Below are 17,202 nucleotides of genomic sequence, written 5' to 3'. Positions count from 1 at the left end.
ACATTTCCTAGATGTTACGAGAAAATATTTGGAAACATTAAGCTTACAGAGAACTCCTTAATGTAGAAATGTAAATATTTTTCCTTTTTTAATCTCATTCTTTCAAACCGATAAGTAGAATGTATCATTAAATTGCTCTACAAAATATTTCTCTCTTGTAGGAGGGAGACAGCCAGGGGAGCTCCACCACATTACCAAGAATGTATCAAGATAACAATAGAATCAATTTTGGATCAAGCTTGTTTAATTAGTAAGATAAACAAGCACATCTGATATAGCATATTCTTAAAATAAAGGTATAGCATAATCTGAAAGCGTCAGAATCATACACATATGACTCCAAGTGCATAATACACATATGATTACCATGTTACGTATTCTAATAATTCTTATGATATATATATATATATATATATATATATATATGTTCCATGACACGATAATCTCTTAAACGGGGATAGGATCGACAAGGAGTGCTGTGATCATCTCCTTTGTGCTCCCTCCGGAGAAAGTATACCGGTCTTCATCGTTGCAGATGTACCACCCATCTATCACCCGAGCAAGATTCACAGCTTTGCTGAGAATGTACATGGGAAATGGTGTTGGCCGGAGGCAAGCCTGATTGATGTCCTTCCAAGCTGTATCATAGAAGTGCTTGAACAGGTCTTCTACCTCCTGCCTCGTCATGCCTTTCTCTTTCATGAAACACTCAATGCTCGATACGACGTGCCCTCTCTGTTGTTCAAACTGCATTTGTAGTTCATCTCAAAGAGTTAAGCTTGAGGAAGATGATTTAGCTTTTCTTGGGGTGTTCACATTTATCTTAGCAACAACTTACCTCATTGCTGACGAGATCATCCATGAAGCGAGCGAGCTCTGCACTGGCCATGACGATTCTTGGCCGAGAATTCCCCCATTTGAATGCCTCGATTGACGCATCTTTCATGCATACCATGTTGAGGAGGAAAGCTGCTGGGTAACCACTGCTGATCAAAGACACCCGTATATACTCCTCTGTTCCCGGGGTGTAGCGATTATGATACCACTCTTGTTCAGTGAAGTAGGCTCTGCATAGATCTTGTAACTATGACACCAGAAAGAAACTATAAATTAATTGATTCCTTAGCCTAGTCCACAATATTGTTACTGCCTCCCATAGCCAAACTTCATACCGCTTGCTTAGAGTAGCCAATTTGGTAGGAGTACCCTTCCCGCTCCAGCTCCTCTTCAGTTTCCTTGAATAATGTTATTAATTCATGGTAAAGCGGCTTCAAATACTCAGGCAGCTCGTCCATGGCCGCCAAGTCCCACCTGCACGCGTGTTTTCCAATTAGACTTCAATTGTTTAACTTAATTCCGAAAAAAGAAAATGTTATATGAACTACTTGGGAATTCAATATCAACTCCTTTTTGTAATATTTTTTATTTCGTGGATGAAAAGAACGTGTAACCTCTCGATTGCCTCTGTATACTGTTTGAGTTCTTCATAAACTCCATATGCATCATAAGTGTCATCCGTCAGTGATATCATGCTTAACGTTTTGGCAGCAAACACTCTGGCTCGGGAGAGGTGGGGTTCTGGAGCTACACTCATGTTCCATACATAGCACTCCACCACCCTGTTTCTTGCATAAGATAGTTTCTCTGCCAACCCATTCTCCTTCCACCACCTGAAACATTAAATATATTGAGACCAGTGAGGTGCAATTGATATGTGAACTAGTATCCGCTAATTTATATAAAAAGAAGCTTCCTTACGTTGAGACATCCTTTTATCTCTCTCGTGAACGGCCTGAAAAAGATTAAAATCCAACTTAGCATACTCAAGTAGTGTGCGCATGTCCTCAGATGTCTTGTCGTCGATCTCCTCATACAATGAGATGAAGTATCTTACATTGACCCTCGGTAATCTCTTGTGGGTCGGTAATTCAAGAGCTCGTTGAACCTGCTTTGCAAGAAGTGGATCGAGATTGGGCAAGGAGGACTTCAGATGCTCGGAAGTGAAAGCAATGGCCTCGTCGAGTATGTATTCTCCTTGTATTCCTAAGAATGCTGCTTCATATAGGCTGAGCAAACCTTTAACGTCCTCCGTTAGGCTCTTTTTGAATGTTTTCCCTTGCTCGTCCTTGAACTTTTCAAATACATCTGTAAAACCGAAAAAAACATTTACTATCTTCCAGCAACCTAGCTAGTTTCTTAGTTAATAAATCCATTCACACTTGTAATTAAGCTGTGCTTAAACTTGCCATGCTCATCTGTGAACTTCCTAAACACACCTATTGTACAACATCCATCCAAACATGTTTGTGTGAATTATATAGCAAATACATGAAACGGGATTCAATGTAACAGGAATTGAACATGAAAATAATTGTTTTTACCTGTGGAGGCCTTGTATCCTCCCTCCCTCAGAACCCGAAATCGAGTAGCTTCAGAGTATAGATCACCGGCATCAACATCGTTTGAATATGTAGTATGAATTCGGTGCAGTGCATCGTTGATTTCTTTCTCAAATTGGTAGCTTAATCCAAGCCGATTGAAAGCGTCCAGAAAGTAAATTTCTTCTGGGTTTCCCTGGGCGTGTTTCAAAATCTCCTTCACTTTTCTCCGCAGCACTCCAGCCCTTTTCGTCCATTGATCAAGCTTCTGTACATGTGAGACTTCAGACACAGAAAGAGAACTTCTATAAAGAAACAAGGGTGATTACTGCTTCATCTTGTAAGTGGTTGACAAAGTAATGGCCCCAGACAGAAGGAGGAAACTGAGTCGTTGGACGAACGACCTCGCTGACAGAGGTGGGAGTTACAAGAGCCATTGGAATTCAAACGGGTTTCTGAGCTTAAAACTTCAATTACAAGCAAACTCAAGACTGACTTGGTAGTTCTAGAGAAGAGGCAGAGAGGCATTTAAAGAACGGCCAGAACGAGAATCTGGTGGTGAGAAATCTGTAAAATTTTATTTCCATTGGGTAGACATAATCAAACTTTGCATACAATACATATCAAATAAACTATATATAAAATTATTCATACATTTTACATAAAATTGGATATAACCTCTACCTAAAATTGGACATGACCTCTACCTAAAATTGGGTGATGATAATGTCATACAAAATAACAAGCTTATGTTCATCTTGAACAGTTGTATCAATAAATTGGCATAAGGAGATGTATCTCTCTTGGGGGGATGTATCTCTCCTTAGAGGATGTATCTCTCCTAAGGGGATGTATCCTTATGAATAGTCATTAGTGTCACACTTTTTGGAAATCTATAAATTCCTCCATGGTCTTACAAGTGAGGTTAAGGCTATTTGCACACCCAGTCTGGCTAAACGGGAGTAAGTTTATCACTTGTAAACGAATTATCAAAGATTATATTGTGTACTTCAAGTTCTATTTATATTCTTTAAGATAAAAGGTAACACACGAGACCAAGGACATGCATGGCATATCGAATCCATGGAGGACATTTTGCCCCAAACTGCTTTCCTATGGACAAAACCTGACAAGAGCAAACAGGTCAGATACCAGCACCGTGCAAGTATGTATAACTGGAACCATATTAATTTATCAGATGACAATACATTCGGTAATTCGACAAGTATCAGGCTCTATCCAATGAAAACAAGAAAACACCACGAGACATGAGTGGAATGAGGTCATCTTCCATTTCTTTACTGGTTTCGCCACAACGTCGAAGGAAAAGACTGTAAACGAGGATGAAGTGAAGGCCGACAAGTATCAGGGACTAATTCATCTGTCACCCTCGTGAAGGGTTCTGATTTGAGCCTTTCTGGGTTTCGGTAGATTACTAGAGTTCCGCTACTAGCTTGGGTGACGACTGCAAACAATCAAAGTCCAGAACATAATCTTCAGCAATCTGAAGTGGGAGGTAACCCAGTGAGGATGGAAACGACGTATGCTTCCTCTTTTCTGACTAGCGACCGCTTTTGTCGAGATCCCATCTTAAAATAGAAGGCCAAGTGACACGCAGACTCTCATCATCTTTCCATGGCAATGCAAGTATTTCCTTCTGGCTTGCAGTAAATTTAACCAGGACATGCCGTGAACGTCACTACTCTTGTGTTAATTTTTCAGTCGTCTCTTACATCACGGAACGAGGACTCGTTTTCCCATTCTGTCCCGAATCAGAAAGACAATAGAAAATAAAAATTTAATCATTAAAATTTTAAAATATGATTAACTTTATTTTATTTGTCAAACAAGAGAAACTATATTTTTCTTTCATTTTATCTCTCATTTTCTATAGGGATCCAAACAAGAGAAAAAAAACCTTTTTTCTTTTCATTTCTTTTCTCTCCACTTATGTTTACAAGGACTATTAGTGCCTCATGTTTCCTGGAAATTCTTACGAGAAAAATCGAATAATTTTTTAGGTAAGATTTTTCAAACGAGATGGGCTGAAAAACCACATGAAAATTTTTTAAATAAGTATTTGATAATTGATGCAATAATACTTTTAGCACAAGGTAATTTTTCATGGTAATTTTGTATATGATGTTTTATTTTATCAAAAACTTATCGAATAAGTATGGTAACATATGATATTGATTAATAATTTTTATTTATTTCCCTAAAAAAGATACTAACACATCCATTTAATTTTTTTTAAAATTTTTAAAATAATTTCCTTGCAAGGCACTTATAGAATTTTATTTAAAGGTTTTTTGAAAATGTGTTTCTTAGAAAAAAAATTCTAGCTTTTCCGGGGATGTAAAATTTCCAACCAGAGACGCTATTGGGGATTTATATATTTTTAAAATAATAATACTTTTTAATAAAAAATATTATTTTTATCATATAAAACTGCTATACGTCTTCTTGAATTATCTAATATTTTATTTTATTTTTGCTTAATGGACCATCTAATATCAAAGACCGACGTTAGATGGGCAGTCAAGATCAATCCAACAAAACTACCTCGCCGCTGGTCCGATATTTTGAGAGATATCACAAGAACATTTTGGCATATAATAAATTCTGCACCCAAAAGATAAATATTTCTCTCTCTGCTCCCACCTTATCAGTTCTAGTCTCTCCTGTCGACTCCCTGCGACGCGACAGTGGCGACTTGCAACGCTAGTGCCATTGGAATTCAAACGGGTTTCTGAGCTTAAAACTTCAATTACAAACAAACTCAAGAGTGACTTGGTAGTACCGGAGATGAGGCAGAGAAGCCTTTAAAGAGCGGCCAGAACGAGAATCAAGAGTGACGTATCACATAATCAAACTTTGCATACAATGCATATCAAATAAATTATATATAAAATTATTCATACATTTTACATAAAATTCGATATAACCTCTACCTAAAATTGGGTGATGATAATGTCATACAAAATAACAAGCTTATGTTCTTCTTGAACAGTTGTATCAATAAATTGACCGAATATGAGACTCTCCACGCGCAACTTGTTGTCGGAGCGTCCCTCATAATATTTGGTTGAGGATGAAGTGGGGGCAGGGACTGTTTTTGAACAACTAGTTAGAAATCCATTACTATTTCCCCAAAACCGAAAAAAGTTCTCAAAAGGATAATAACAAATACCGGTAAAACTGTGCTCATCAAGACAAACAAGGTTACATAAGTGCTCTTTAAGAAGATAGACTTTCAAATATAGTAACATAGGTGTCACATAACTATAAACACAGCCATATGCCATTCTCCAAATTCTCACAAGAGAACAGGAGAAAAGTGGATCTGCCTGTCTGTGATTAATGACGGAGCCCTCCAAAATTAAGCCTAGTAATGCCCACAAAATCTCCTAGTGAAGATACGAAGATGATGCCGAGTCATTTGATGGAACCTAAGTTACAATTATCACCCTCCCCCTTTAGATCACAAGAAAATGCATTCTGTCGATGTGAAAAAATCATGAGGAGAGAGAGCCACTCCTCCCCCTCTTCCCCTTCTCTGGGCAGTGTAAGCCCCTGTTAAAATGAGGAGAGGAGCAGGTGGGCAGCTCTGCCTTCTTCTAAAATTCAGTTCACTTCTATGAAATCGCTTCCTCGTCTACTTGATTGGTCCGTGAACTAGTTTTATGAATTAAAAAGAATGATTTCGAAAAGATGGGCGAAAGCTCCTCTTATTGGATGGAAAATTAATATTGGACAAAAGCGTGTTGAATTCCATACATCAACATACCCATTTTCTATAACATATCCTTTGATGTGTAGCTCAAGGTAAATTAAAGACGGATTAACAAATTACAGAGGCCAACGCTCCCAGACATAAAATAGAGTCTCTCAGAGAATTAAAGTGGAACTGGGTCAACAACGAGGGAGGCGATCATGGCTTTGGTGCGGCCATGGGAGAAAGTATAGCCATCCTGGTTGTCCTCGTACAAGACCTCCATCACTCGAGCGAGATTGACGGGACGAGTGATGAGCTTGGCCGCATACGGGGTGGGCTTGAAGCAGCCTTCATTGATGTCTTTCCATGCAACTGCGTAATACTGTCTGAATAGATCAACCACCTCCTGTTCGGACAGCCCACGCTCCCTCATGAAGCACTCCACTGTTGACTCGACGTGTCCTCTCTGCTGCTCAAACTGCAATATCCCATCGAACACCGATCAACAAACCATTCAGCATCAATTCCGTTTTGATTTTTACCATCAATCTGGTCTCACAAACTATAAACGATATTTGTTTCATCGGGTAATTACCTTGCCGGTGACTATGTCGTCTATGAACCTGCAGATCTCTGCAGCCGCCATGGTGACTCGAGGTTGGGTTTTCAACCACTCAAATATGTCACTGGAGATTTCACCCATTCCAACCATAGAGAGGAGGAAGATGGTTCGATAACCACAGCTGGTGAACGAAACTCTCATATGCTCTTCTGTTCCGGGCTGATATTGGTTCACATACCATTCTGTTTCAACGAAGAAGGCCTTGCATAGATCCTTCATCTGGAACGCCGACCAAACGTTAGTCATGGTTCAACGCATGCATGTTGATGCGCACAAGTGATTAAAAGGTTTGAAGGAAATGTCCTACCGCTTCTATCATGTAGTCGATTTGGTAGGAGAGTCCTTCCGGAGCAATCTCATCGTGAAATTCCTTGGTGTAAGTAATCAGCTCAAGAAAAAGAGGTCTCATGTACTCTGGCAGAGTCTCTGCGGCCTCTACATCCCACCTGCAAGTATAGGAGTTTTCATTCATTTAAAACACGGTCCATATATTGTTAAATCTTCTTTTCTATCAGGGGGAATTGACGCATGCATACCTCTCAACTGCGTCTGTGAACTGCTTGAGCTCTTCAAAGACACCGTATGCGTCATAAGTATCATCAATCAGAGATATCAGGCCTAAGATTTTGGACGCAAAAACTCTTGATCGGGAGTAACGGGGATCAAAAGTCACGCTCATGATCCAAAAGTAGCACTCTACTACCCGATTTCTTGCATAAAAGCACTTCTCTGCAAGTTCTTGGTCCTTCCACCACCTGAAGTGTTCATCAGTATACAGACCCTTGTTCAGTTAAGAATGTTTTGACAGCCAAATAATCATGACAAATCCGCCCTGAATTAACTAGTGGCAATTCGGATTTTATCCTTTTCGATCTTTTATTTCTAGTCAAACTTACTTTGAGATTGCCTTGATCTCTCTCTGGTGGACAGACTGAACTAGATTGTAATCCAACTTGGCATATTCAAGCAGGACGGGGTTACAGGTGTTGATCTCTTCGTAGACTGAGATGAAATATCTTGCATTCAACCTCGGTAATCGTCTGTGAGTTGGTATCTTGATGGCCCGGGCCACCTGTTTGGCAAGTGCTGGATCCATGTTTGGGAGGGCAGATTTCAAGTGCTCGGAAGTGAAAGAAACGGCTTCGTCTAATATGTCTTCCCCTTGCACGCTAAGGAATGCCGCTTCATGCAAACTTAAGAGCCCCTTCACATCCGTAGTCAAGCTTTGCTTGAACTTGCCCTGCTCGTCCATGAACTTTCTGAAGACATCTGTTGTACCACATCCATCCAAGCATGTTTATGTGAATTATATAGCAAAGACGTGGAACGGGATCCATGCACAAGGAAGATGAAGGTCACTGTTTTTACCTGCGGAGGCCTTGTATCCTCCCTCTCTGAGGACACGAAATCGAGTGGCTACAGAGTATAGATCATCGGCATCAACATCGTCAGAGCTTGTAGTATGGATTCGGTGGAGTGCATCGTCGATTTCCTTCTCAAATTGGTAGTTCAAACCAAGCCTATAGACAGCGTCCAACAAGTAGATTTCATCTGGGGTCCCCTGGGCGTGTTTCAAAATTTCCTTCACTTCTTCCTTGAGAACTTCAGCCCTTTTCGCCCATTGGTCCAGCTTCTGCACGCATATACAAGTGAGATTTCTTACATACAAAGAAAACTTCAAAGGAGAAATATGCATGAAACAAAGAAGAGGTGGAAGATATAGGCAAGATAGACTGTACTGATGAGTGTTAAAAATGGGTGATGGCATGAATTCTAAAGTAACGATCTTTACCTCTTCATCTTGAACGAGGTCGACAAAATAATGGCCCCAGGCAGAAGGAGGAAACTGAGCCACGGGACGAACGATCTGGCTCTTCTCATTCTCAGCCTGAGGGACAGTAGAGGTGACAGGGGTGGGAGTGACAAGAGCCATTGTAATGCAGAGGGGTTTCGGAGCTAATGCTTACAAACTCAAAAGAGTAGCTTGGTAATGTCTGGGTGAGGCAGTGAGGTATTTAAAGACGGGCCAAGACTAGTCTTCCCATTTTTTTTCTATTTTTCTTCGCTGACTCTCATGGATTACACCAAGTTGGTGAAAAACCTGTGAAGTATTCATTGCATAAGTTATCCTTTTGGTTTTCCTCCACTCTTAGCCATCGCCCTTAGTCAAATTTTTGCCTTGACCTCATGTGGGTAGAAAAGAGGCTCGCAAGCAGCCAAGAAGCAGACAAAAAAATGTAGTCTCTGTTTGTTCTTATTCAACAAAAGTTGCTTCCATCCCCAGGAGATTTTTTAGAATGTTAGTCTACAGGAGATCAAGTATTGTCTTCGGCATGCATTTTCGTCGAAAATGATCCAATGCAAAACTACAAAAGCAGGAAGAAATAGTCATCTAGTCAAAGTAGCGGCTGGTGTAATCAGCAATTATCAAAAAACGCCTTTTACAAGCAAAACCGTGGTTATGTGAACTAATGCTCAATCAAGGAGAGAAGAGTAGACTTTAATTGCTGCAATTTTTCAAGTCTGGCGCCTCGGTGAGCAAAAGCAGATGTACTTGCTCACCATCGATAGCTCTTCTGTAGAAAACTGCTCCACCTCGTGCAGTCCAGGATGATCTTAACATTCATGAAAATTGCTATTTTAACATTCTTTTCTTCATCAAGTCGCCGTCCATGAATTTTGGGGTAGAATTAGCCAACTTTTTCTATTTTCTCGTCAAGATTGGCAGTCTATTTTCTTATCCCTGCTGTACCGTCTTCGTGTGTTCGTTGTCTACCATTGACACTACGTGCCCTCTCTTGTTCAAACCGTAAATAGGAGCCTCAATAATAACTATTCTTCACCTGATATGACCCTATGACCGTAGGAACTAATTCACCTGCAAATTGAAAGACACAAACCCAAGCATTTTACTAACCTGTTCCGGCTTCAAGCATGGACCATTCTCTGTTTAGCCCCATAGATATATATTCCTTGATAACATGCTTAAATATATTAAAAGAAATAATAACAAGTGTGATCTAATTTCTCATATTATTTTATTTAAAATTATAATATATTTTTTGAAGAAAAAAATTGTTCAATGAAACAATAGTATAAACCTTTCAAATAAAAAAAAAAAAGGGCAATCTTATAGCTTGTAAAGTCTTGAAAAAAAATTAAAAAATATGTACATGAAGAGGGTATAGTTTTATTTTATATGAAAAAGGGTATATATGTTTATTAGTACATGTAAAATGGGACATACTTATGTGTACATATATTTTGCCATTTTAAAGAAAAATTATTTAAAAGGATATTTTTAGCTTTTTTTTTGTAGAATATATGACTAAGACAAGGATGTAAGGAATTTTATTATTTTATGCAAAAAATTATGAAAAAATATCAATTGGGTATTTTGAAGGCACATTTGATAATAAGTTTTTTGCTATCTATTTTTAATTTTAATTTATGAAGGATTCGATGATCCCCTTGCAGCCATTGTCTGGCCACCTTCTCCATGAGATTGATTTGATGTTTCAGTTGGAGTTCTGAGATAGGTTCATTGTCTATGATTAAAATTCCTTGTAATACCAGTCAAAACCTATGGCTATAATTTTGGTTTAGAATGTGAGATAGTGTATGCTGAGGATGTAAATTGTTCTACATGGAGTTGAGTGGTGATTTTGTGATCTATTTAACTGTCCCAAGCTTTATAAGAATTGAGTTAATGTTGCAACTACAATCTTTGAACTATGCAGGTTGTAATGAGACACACTTGAGAGGTGAAGATGCAAAGACTAATATGTGAGAAATTGTAAACCCTCCTAATTCTATAAAAAATAATTGAAAAGATTTTCGGTTATATGTAGTATTAGTTTGCCTTTGTTCTTTGGGCTACTGGATGCAGGTGAATTGAGAGACTGGAGCTCCATGTTGTGTGATTCTTATAAGATGTGTGATTCTTATATATCTTATGTTATTAATAAATTAATTAATTTACTTATTATATTCGTTTATTTTATTTTTTACTTTTTATTTAACCATGTTTATTTTGGCTAATTATTAGTTTAGGTATATATTCTATTTAAGTATATTATAAAAAAATTACTCTCTTGTTTACATCATATTTTTCATTTTGGGGTACTAACACTGGAAACTGTTTTCCAATATATTTGAACTCGTCTACACTAACACCTACTTAAACTTGAATTTGAAGTTGAAGTTGAACTTCAAGTAATTGTAAACGTTGACTAACCCCCCCCCCCGAGATCATTCACTTAAATTTTAATTTGAACTCAAAATTGAATTTGAAGTTGAACGAAATGTGCACTAACCCCCCTATATAAGAGCTTCAATTTCCTCAGAAAAACGGTTGTCCTAAAACCGTAATTTGCCTAAATATAGGGGTTAGATTGCCGACACGGTGCGACGCACGACATTTAACTCCCCAGCTCTGACTTCTTGCAGCCGAGGAGTCTGTCCCGATCGGCACCGGCGATGGATCCACCTGCAATCAGGTGGTGGGCGATCGCTTCTCTTCTACTAGTTCTTCCATCTACTTTCGCTATTTACTGCGATGATGACGATTGTTATGACCTCCTCGGGTAAAACTCGAAATTCTTCAAATTTCCTTATACTTTGGACAAGCTCCTTTCTTTCTTCTTCATTTCACCTCGCCTGCTCCTTACAGGGTTTCTCAGGAGGCCAATACCTCAGAGATTAAGAAAGCTTACTATAAGTTATCTTTGAAACAGTAAGTCAGAAAGGTTTTTCTTTAATATTTTCTGTTTTTTTTTAAGTTTTAGAGCGGGCTAACTAGTTTCTTCTTACCAGTCATCCGGATAAGAATCCTGATCCGGAGTCGAAGAAGTTCTTCGTTAAAATAGCGAATGCCTATGAGGTACTGATCCAAACTTTACCGTGTAATTTTCCTCTGTTTATGTTTGGTCAGTGAGATATTTCATACTTTCATATGTTCTTCGAGAGTTTTTTTTTTTTATCCAATTGCTAGTGTGAGTTGTACTGTTTCATAGTCAGAATTATGTGATTTGGTTCAATTTCTTGGTCTTACACATATAAAGGAAAATTGCGCCTGCAGTCCGTAGGACCTGTGCTTTTACTAAATTAAAATTAAAATGTGGTGTAATTGGACTCCTTGCTTTTTTCCTGCGAACTACTGCTTTTACTCTTACTCTTGTGTCTGGAAATGAGTTTAATAGTTTGTATTTACCTGATTATCTTGTTCGGCATGAAATGTTGGAAGTATAAGTTCTAAGAAGACGAGTCCACTAGATTCGTGGAACAATGTCTGGCATGACGCATTTCATACTTTTCATACTGTGCCATGAGTTCCTTAAAGCTTTGTGTATTTGCTCGCTACTATTGTCTCCCTGGGACTAGTTCTTTTGCTATGTAAGAATTTGAGCATGACCAGTTAATGATATAGAGTGCAGCCTAATAAAAATGTGATATACATGTCTCCTTAGTTGGCAGGTCTTCAGCTGGGTTGCAAGTAAAAGTGTATGTTCTGAAATTTGATTAATGCAAAACTGCAAACAATGAGGAGGATGAAGAATGTTGTGGACCATTTGTCCATGATTGCTCATCATCAATAGGTCTAACCTATAGTTGAGTTTGTGAAACGCTTGTTTGGAAGAGTTATGTTAATCATATTTGTCTGGATAGTTTTGTAATTGAGTTTTCTACATCTGTTTTAGTGTTGGATCCATAAAAAGGGTACTAGCAGAATAAAGTTGGCAAATTGTGGCAATCTTTGGTAGTTAACGCAGCAGGTGATTAGCTTTAAGTTTTCTTATAAAAGCTTTAGTTCATATTCTAGACATGATTGATGCAATTTGTTTCAAGAAAATCATCTACAGCCATATTTCCATTTCTTGTTTTTGGTGGTAGAAAGTTTCCCTTTTCAGTTTTTCAGGAATTGAACTTCTGCCTTTGTTTCTTTTGGTTTGGAGTATTTTTGGTTCTCAAAGAACCTTCTATTTTTGTTTTATGCTGCATGTCTAAAATATTGTGGACAGAATTTGAAACATGCTTTGCAGTGTACAAATGTGTTCTCTTTTTCTTCACGTGCTTCTGTCATTGATTTTTCCCTCTAAAATCCTCTGTATTACTGCATGGAGGAAATGCTAATGACTGAAAAGCTTTTAATCTGACTACAGTTGTTCTCTTTTTGCAGATCTTGAAGGATGAAGCTACAAGAGAGCAGTATGATTATGCAATTGCACATCCAGAAGAGGCATATTTAGTTTTATATTAATTTTTCCCACGTTTTACTATGCTTTCTTATTTGTATGTCTCAGATTCATTTTTTATGTTCATCTTAGATCTTCGAGCTATTACACTAGCAAACTCTAATGACTGACTGCATATTTTGACATTATAATTTGTTCGGGTGCATTTACTTATAATTTGTTTGGATACATTAACCTGTAATTACTTTCTTAACCAGACTAGAAGCAATTTAAAGTGCAAAGTTTCTGAAGCTTGCACAAACTGACTAGCTCAAGTGCTAAGTAGTATAATTCAAGGACTTCGAGCTCTTACACTAGCAAACTCTATTGACTGGCTGCATATTTTGACATTATAATTTGTTCGGGTGCATTTACTTATAATTTGTTTGGATACATTAACCTGTAACTACTTTCTTAACCAGACTAGAAGTAATTTAAAGTGCAGAGTTTCTGAAGCTTGCACAAACTGACTAGCTCAAGTGCTAAGTAATATTATTCAAGGATCTCATTAGTGTTTTGTCCTTTACTTTCAGGTATTTTACAACACAGCCCGCTACTATCATGCATATTATGGGCACAAAACTGTAAGGTTACTTGATGATTTCATTCTTCATAGTTGTCTGGAAAGTTTGAGATCACTTAAATTAATATAAATCGTACCAGCATTTTATGATTTGAAAATTCTCTACTTTCAGGATGCCCGGGCAGTCTTGGTTGGTCTCCTTTTGGTTATTTCAGCATTTCAGTATCTGAATATGCAGACAAGATATAAGCAGGTAAAGAGATATTTCAAATATGACTCAAAGATTTAGAAATTACAAAACTTGAGAGGATCTTTAATGAATTTTTATTGCTTGAAATAGGTCATTTTCAAGAAATTATAAATGAAAGCCCTAATAATCAAATTATACTTAGTTTTTATGGTTGCTCCTTTTATCTTGGTGTGTGTTTCTATAGAAATTAAGTGATGATCTTCTTCATTGCAAATTTTGTTCTCGGTACTGTCCATGTCTTGTTTGTTGTCTAATGGTTGTAATATTCTTGGTGATATCTCTTCTTCTGCATTTGGTTCCATTATCATCAATAGGTTAGACCCATGGTAGTTGTCCATTTGCTTGCAGGCTGTGAATATGGTAAAGAAGACACCAGCATATAAAAATAGGTTGCGGGCTCTGGAACTTGAACGCACTGGAGGAGTGACAAACAAAAAAAAGGGAAACAAGCAGATTGACAAGTATTTCTGCTTACTTTGTTGCTGTATTGAAAGGGTTCTGATCTTCCACTCTTCACATTTAACTGTCTAAACCTTTCGTTATTATTTATCTGGCACAGGAAGATAGAGGAGGATCTTAGCAAAGAACTCAACTTGCAAATTCAAGGAGCTGAAAAACCCTCAGTATGGAATATTATTGGTGTTCAGTTTCTTCTCCTGCCTTACACTCTCGGCAAGGTTTGTTTCTCCATCTTATTTGGTAGATTTGCAATTGCTATGTGGAACCCTTCCATAGTTCTAATGTAGTGGTTCAATTTGGAGGACAAGCTCATATATATTGTATACTGTATTGGTATATTTCCGTCTTCAGTTTAGGGGGCCCAACTACATTCTTAGTAACTAATACTTGGCCTGGTATTTTCTTGGTGTCGTGTGATTACATTCTTCAATCTTATTCCATTAAAGATATTTGATGCTGTCATTTAGTAGTACTGCATGAGTTCAGATATATTATCTTGGGAATTTTCTAAGAAAGCACTTAAAATGTACACTCTTTGGAGAGAACTTCTTCCTCCCCTCAATTGTTGAAGAGGACTCTTCATCTGCTATCACTTGGGGCAGGGATTCGGTAGAGCCCCCAGCCCCCATGGAAATTTGATGGGCATTTCCTGTGTATTGTTGACCTTCATCCTTGTATGTGTTGTGGGATTGTATTCACTGTTCGGCCAATGCATACTGATTCTCTAGCAAAGGGGGGTCTCTCTTCAACAATTATAAATGTGACCCCTACCTCTTAATTATTTGTAATCAATTTTTTTTCTTCTCATGGTTGGCTGTGCTCTATTCTGTTTGACCCCTACCTCTTTGGAGAGATCTTCTTCCTCCCCTCAATTGTTGAAGAGGGCTCTTCAACTGCTATCACTTTGGGCAGGGATTCAGTAGAGCCCCCATGGAGATTTGATGGGCATTTCCTGTGTATTGTTGACCTTCATCCTTGTGTTTGTTGTGGGATTGTATTCACTGTGCGGCCAATGCATACTTAGGGGTTTCTCTTCAACAATTATAAATGTGACCCCTACCTTTTAATTATTTGTAATCAATTTTTTTTTTTTTTCTTTTCTCATGGCTGCCTGTGCTCTATTCTGTTTGGCTTCTTCCTTTCTTAATAAAGTTTCATTAAGAAAAGTGTTGTTGGTAGAGTTTACCATCTGTGCTGAATAAATATCTTTGATCCTTTCAGCTTTTACTATGGAGAGTGTTTTGGTTTTGGAGATACCGAGTTAAGAAAGCTCCATACAGTTGGGACGATGCTTGTTATTTGACAAGGAGGAGCCTCAAAGTGCCTCTTAATGCTTGGTCAAATATTGGTGAGCCAAATAACACATCTTATTTTCATCATTCTATGCAAAGCCTTAAAAAATGCACACTGTATAGGATGGCAGGACCTACCTAATTTCCAGTCAGCAGTCCTGAAAACTGTTTGCTAAAGGCCATTCTGCAGTTTGTCGACTGTGTGAATTCTTTATGCTAATGCGTCTGTGGGATGTGAACATAGTGAGCTGCCCATGTGGGTTACCGTCTTTCTTTGAAAACGTCTGTGTTTGTGCTTTATTCTGCTAATTCCAAGCAGTTACATAACTACTTTATCTCTGGAAAAAGAATCAGAAGATCTCTTTTTTTTTTTTTTTTTTTTGAGAGAGAGAGAAGTTGAATAGATTGGTTTGCAAAAATTTAACACTCTGATTGGCCCTGTAAAATAGGACTCATTCACCCAGGGTAAGCGGTTTCCATTTATAGGACCAATATGTTTCAAAGGCACTAGCTGTTTCGTTTCGACAGATCCTAACCCTACGTGATGTACTCGCGATGGACATTGGTTCCAAGAACCTAAATTTGTAATACGGTTTCTGCAGTCTTTTAATTCAATTGTTGTTGTTTTACTCGTTGTCTCACTTCTAATTCATATGTGGCTGCTGTGTCTCAGATGTATCAACAAAGGATGAACTTGTCAGAAAGCGTTTATGGATAAACTCAAACATGGAAACCTACTTGCTAGAGTTAAGGAAAGAGACAAAGCGCAGAAGATAGCTGATCTCATGGGAGGTGACAGCTTCTTTTTGTTTCTCATTGAAGTCCGAGGGGAGGCAGGTTGAATCCTGATAATCTGCACGGTGATCTACAGCATGTCGTCAATTTTTTTTTTTCTCAAAATTTACTTGACCTTCTGTTGAAAGTAGAAACTGATTGCTTCCGGAGAGATTCTTTTTTAGCTCTGGGAACGAATCCAGCCCTGTTATTGCCCACGGAAGTATATTCTTGATTTTTGGATAAATAGGTAAGTGAATTCTTTTTGTGTGATCACAATCAGAGAGTTGAAACGGAATGCGGTGAATTTGTAATACGAATTTTTAATAGGTAAGATGCATGTAAATTTTTAATTTGTAAGATGCATGATTCTGAGTTATATTTTTGGAGATTTCGATATCATAAGTACCAAAGGTTAGTTTTACTAAAAATCTCTTTTTTTCTTTATATTCTCTCCTATTACTTTTCCATGTATTGATGTAAATTGGGTTTCTTTTTATCCTAGAGTCCCAGTTTTTTAGGCAAATTTCTCTTCTAATCAAAGAGTTTTGGTCAGACTTTATCTTTGGAGTACTCTTTAACTTTTTTTCTTGTATAAACCTCAGTAAAAATATTATAATATTATTGTTAACATTTGAGGAGATCTTTGTGAGAGGAGCTAATCTTTTGTTTTTAAAATGTTTGTTTTTAATTCAAAACTTATTAGTAGGGGAATGTGCTCATTGTGGTTTTAAACTGAAGTAGAAAATAACATCCAAACTACTGAAGAATTTGCAAGCTTGGAAGATTGCGATTGTCTATTGTTGATTAATTTGGTGCTCTCATCTAATTATGAAAGATTTGGAGTAGGTGTCATTGAATTAAGAAATTTTGATCCTCTTGTTTGCTTGGTAAGGTTAGCTTTGATTTTTTGTCCCTTGTGGATATGATTCCAAATACTTAGGAAATGGACT

At 37.7% G+C, this 17,202-nt stretch overlaps 3 protein-coding genes across 3 annotated transcripts; 1 reads left to right on the top strand and 2 right to left on the bottom strand.

Annotated features, from left to right (window-relative positions):
• Window positions 1-447: 447 nt before the first annotated feature.
• LOC137943168 (terpene synthase 2-like) lies at window positions 448-2,815 on the bottom strand. Its single transcript, XM_068788863.1, has 7 exons — window positions 2,708-2,815; window positions 2,382-2,646; window positions 1,767-2,145; window positions 1,452-1,670; window positions 1,173-1,311; window positions 839-1,084; window positions 448-747 (listed from the first exon to the last, which is right to left on the bottom strand). Exons 1-7 carry the CDS (start codon window positions 2,813-2,815, stop codon window positions 448-450), a joined length of 1,656 nt encoding a protein of 551 aa, XP_068644964.1.
• A 3,462-nt stretch (window positions 2,816-6,277) lies between these two features.
• Window positions 6,278-8,651, bottom strand: LOC137943167 (terpene synthase 1-like). Its single transcript, XM_068788862.1, has 7 exons — window positions 8,511-8,651; window positions 8,087-8,351; window positions 7,615-7,987; window positions 7,255-7,473; window positions 7,026-7,164; window positions 6,692-6,937; window positions 6,278-6,574 (listed from the first exon to the last, which is right to left on the bottom strand). Exons 1-7 carry the CDS (start codon window positions 8,649-8,651, stop codon window positions 6,278-6,280), a joined length of 1,680 nt encoding a protein of 559 aa, XP_068644963.1.
• A 2,487-nt stretch (window positions 8,652-11,138) lies between these two features.
• Window positions 11,139-16,627, top strand: LOC137942578 (dnaJ protein ERDJ7). The gene is made up of 10 exons (XM_068788280.1): window positions 11,139-11,304; window positions 11,391-11,453; window positions 11,534-11,600; window positions 12,897-12,956; window positions 13,485-13,535; window positions 13,647-13,727; window positions 14,073-14,185; window positions 14,284-14,401; window positions 15,405-15,531; window positions 16,149-16,627. Exons 1-10 carry the CDS (start codon window positions 11,198-11,200, stop codon window positions 16,250-16,252), a joined length of 891 nt encoding a protein of 296 aa, XP_068644381.1. The 5' UTR covers window positions 11,139-11,197; the 3' UTR covers window positions 16,253-16,627.
• Window positions 16,628-17,202: the final 575 nt, after the last annotated feature.

This window comes from Aristolochia californica, unplaced genomic scaffold (assembly GCF_029961685.1).
Source record: "Aristolochia californica isolate CCGP_79_NKW_82.1479 unplaced genomic scaffold, dmAriCali1.0.hap1 SCAF_10, whole genome shotgun sequence".
NCBI classification, from domain to species: Eukaryota; Viridiplantae; Streptophyta; class Magnoliopsida; order Piperales; family Aristolochiaceae; genus Aristolochia; species Aristolochia californica.
The sequence above is the reverse complement of the archived record's forward strand: the minus strand, read 5'-3'. Positions and strand labels throughout refer to the sequence as shown.

What these genes read in the sequence shown, in the direction of transcription:
- LOC137942578 (XM_068788280.1), top strand. Translation starts at nt 11,198, where the DNA reads ATGGATCCACCTGCAATCAGGTGGTGGGCGATCGCTTCTCTTCTACTA. An exon ending in GATTGTTATGACCTCCTCGG is followed by an intron (nt 11,305 to 11,390) that starts GTAAAACTCGAA and finishes TGCTCCTTACAG; the next exon opens with GGTTTCTCAGGAGGCCAATA. An exon ending in TGCAGACAAGATATAAGCAG is followed by an intron (nt 13,728 to 14,072) that starts GTAAAGAGATAT and finishes ATTTGCTTGCAG; the next exon opens with GCTGTGAATATGGTAAAGAA.
- LOC137943167 (XM_068788862.1), bottom strand. Translation starts at nt 8,651, where the DNA reads ATGGCTCTTGTCACTCCCACCCCTGTCACCTCTACTGTCCCTCAGGCT. An exon ending in ACCTCGTTCAAGATGAAGAG is followed by an intron (nt 8,352 to 8,510) that starts GTAAAGATCGTT and finishes ATATGCGTGCAG; the next exon opens with AAGCTGGACCAATGGGCGAA. An exon ending in ACGACATAGTCACCGGCAAG is followed by an intron (nt 6,575 to 6,691) that starts GTAATTACCCGA and finishes GGGATATTGCAG; the next exon opens with TTTGAGCAGCAGAGAGGACA.
- LOC137943168 (XM_068788863.1), bottom strand. Translation starts at nt 2,815, where the DNA reads ATGGCTCTTGTAACTCCCACCTCTGTCAGCGAGGTCGTTCGTCCAACG. An exon ending in AGGATACAAGGCCTCCACAG is followed by an intron (nt 2,146 to 2,381) that starts GTAAAAACAATT and finishes TCGGTTTTACAG; the next exon opens with ATGTATTTGAAAAGTTCAAG. An exon ending in TATACAGAGGCAATCGAGAG is followed by an intron (nt 1,312 to 1,451) that starts GTTACACGTTCT and finishes ACACGCGTGCAG; the next exon opens with GTGGGACTTGGCGGCCATGG.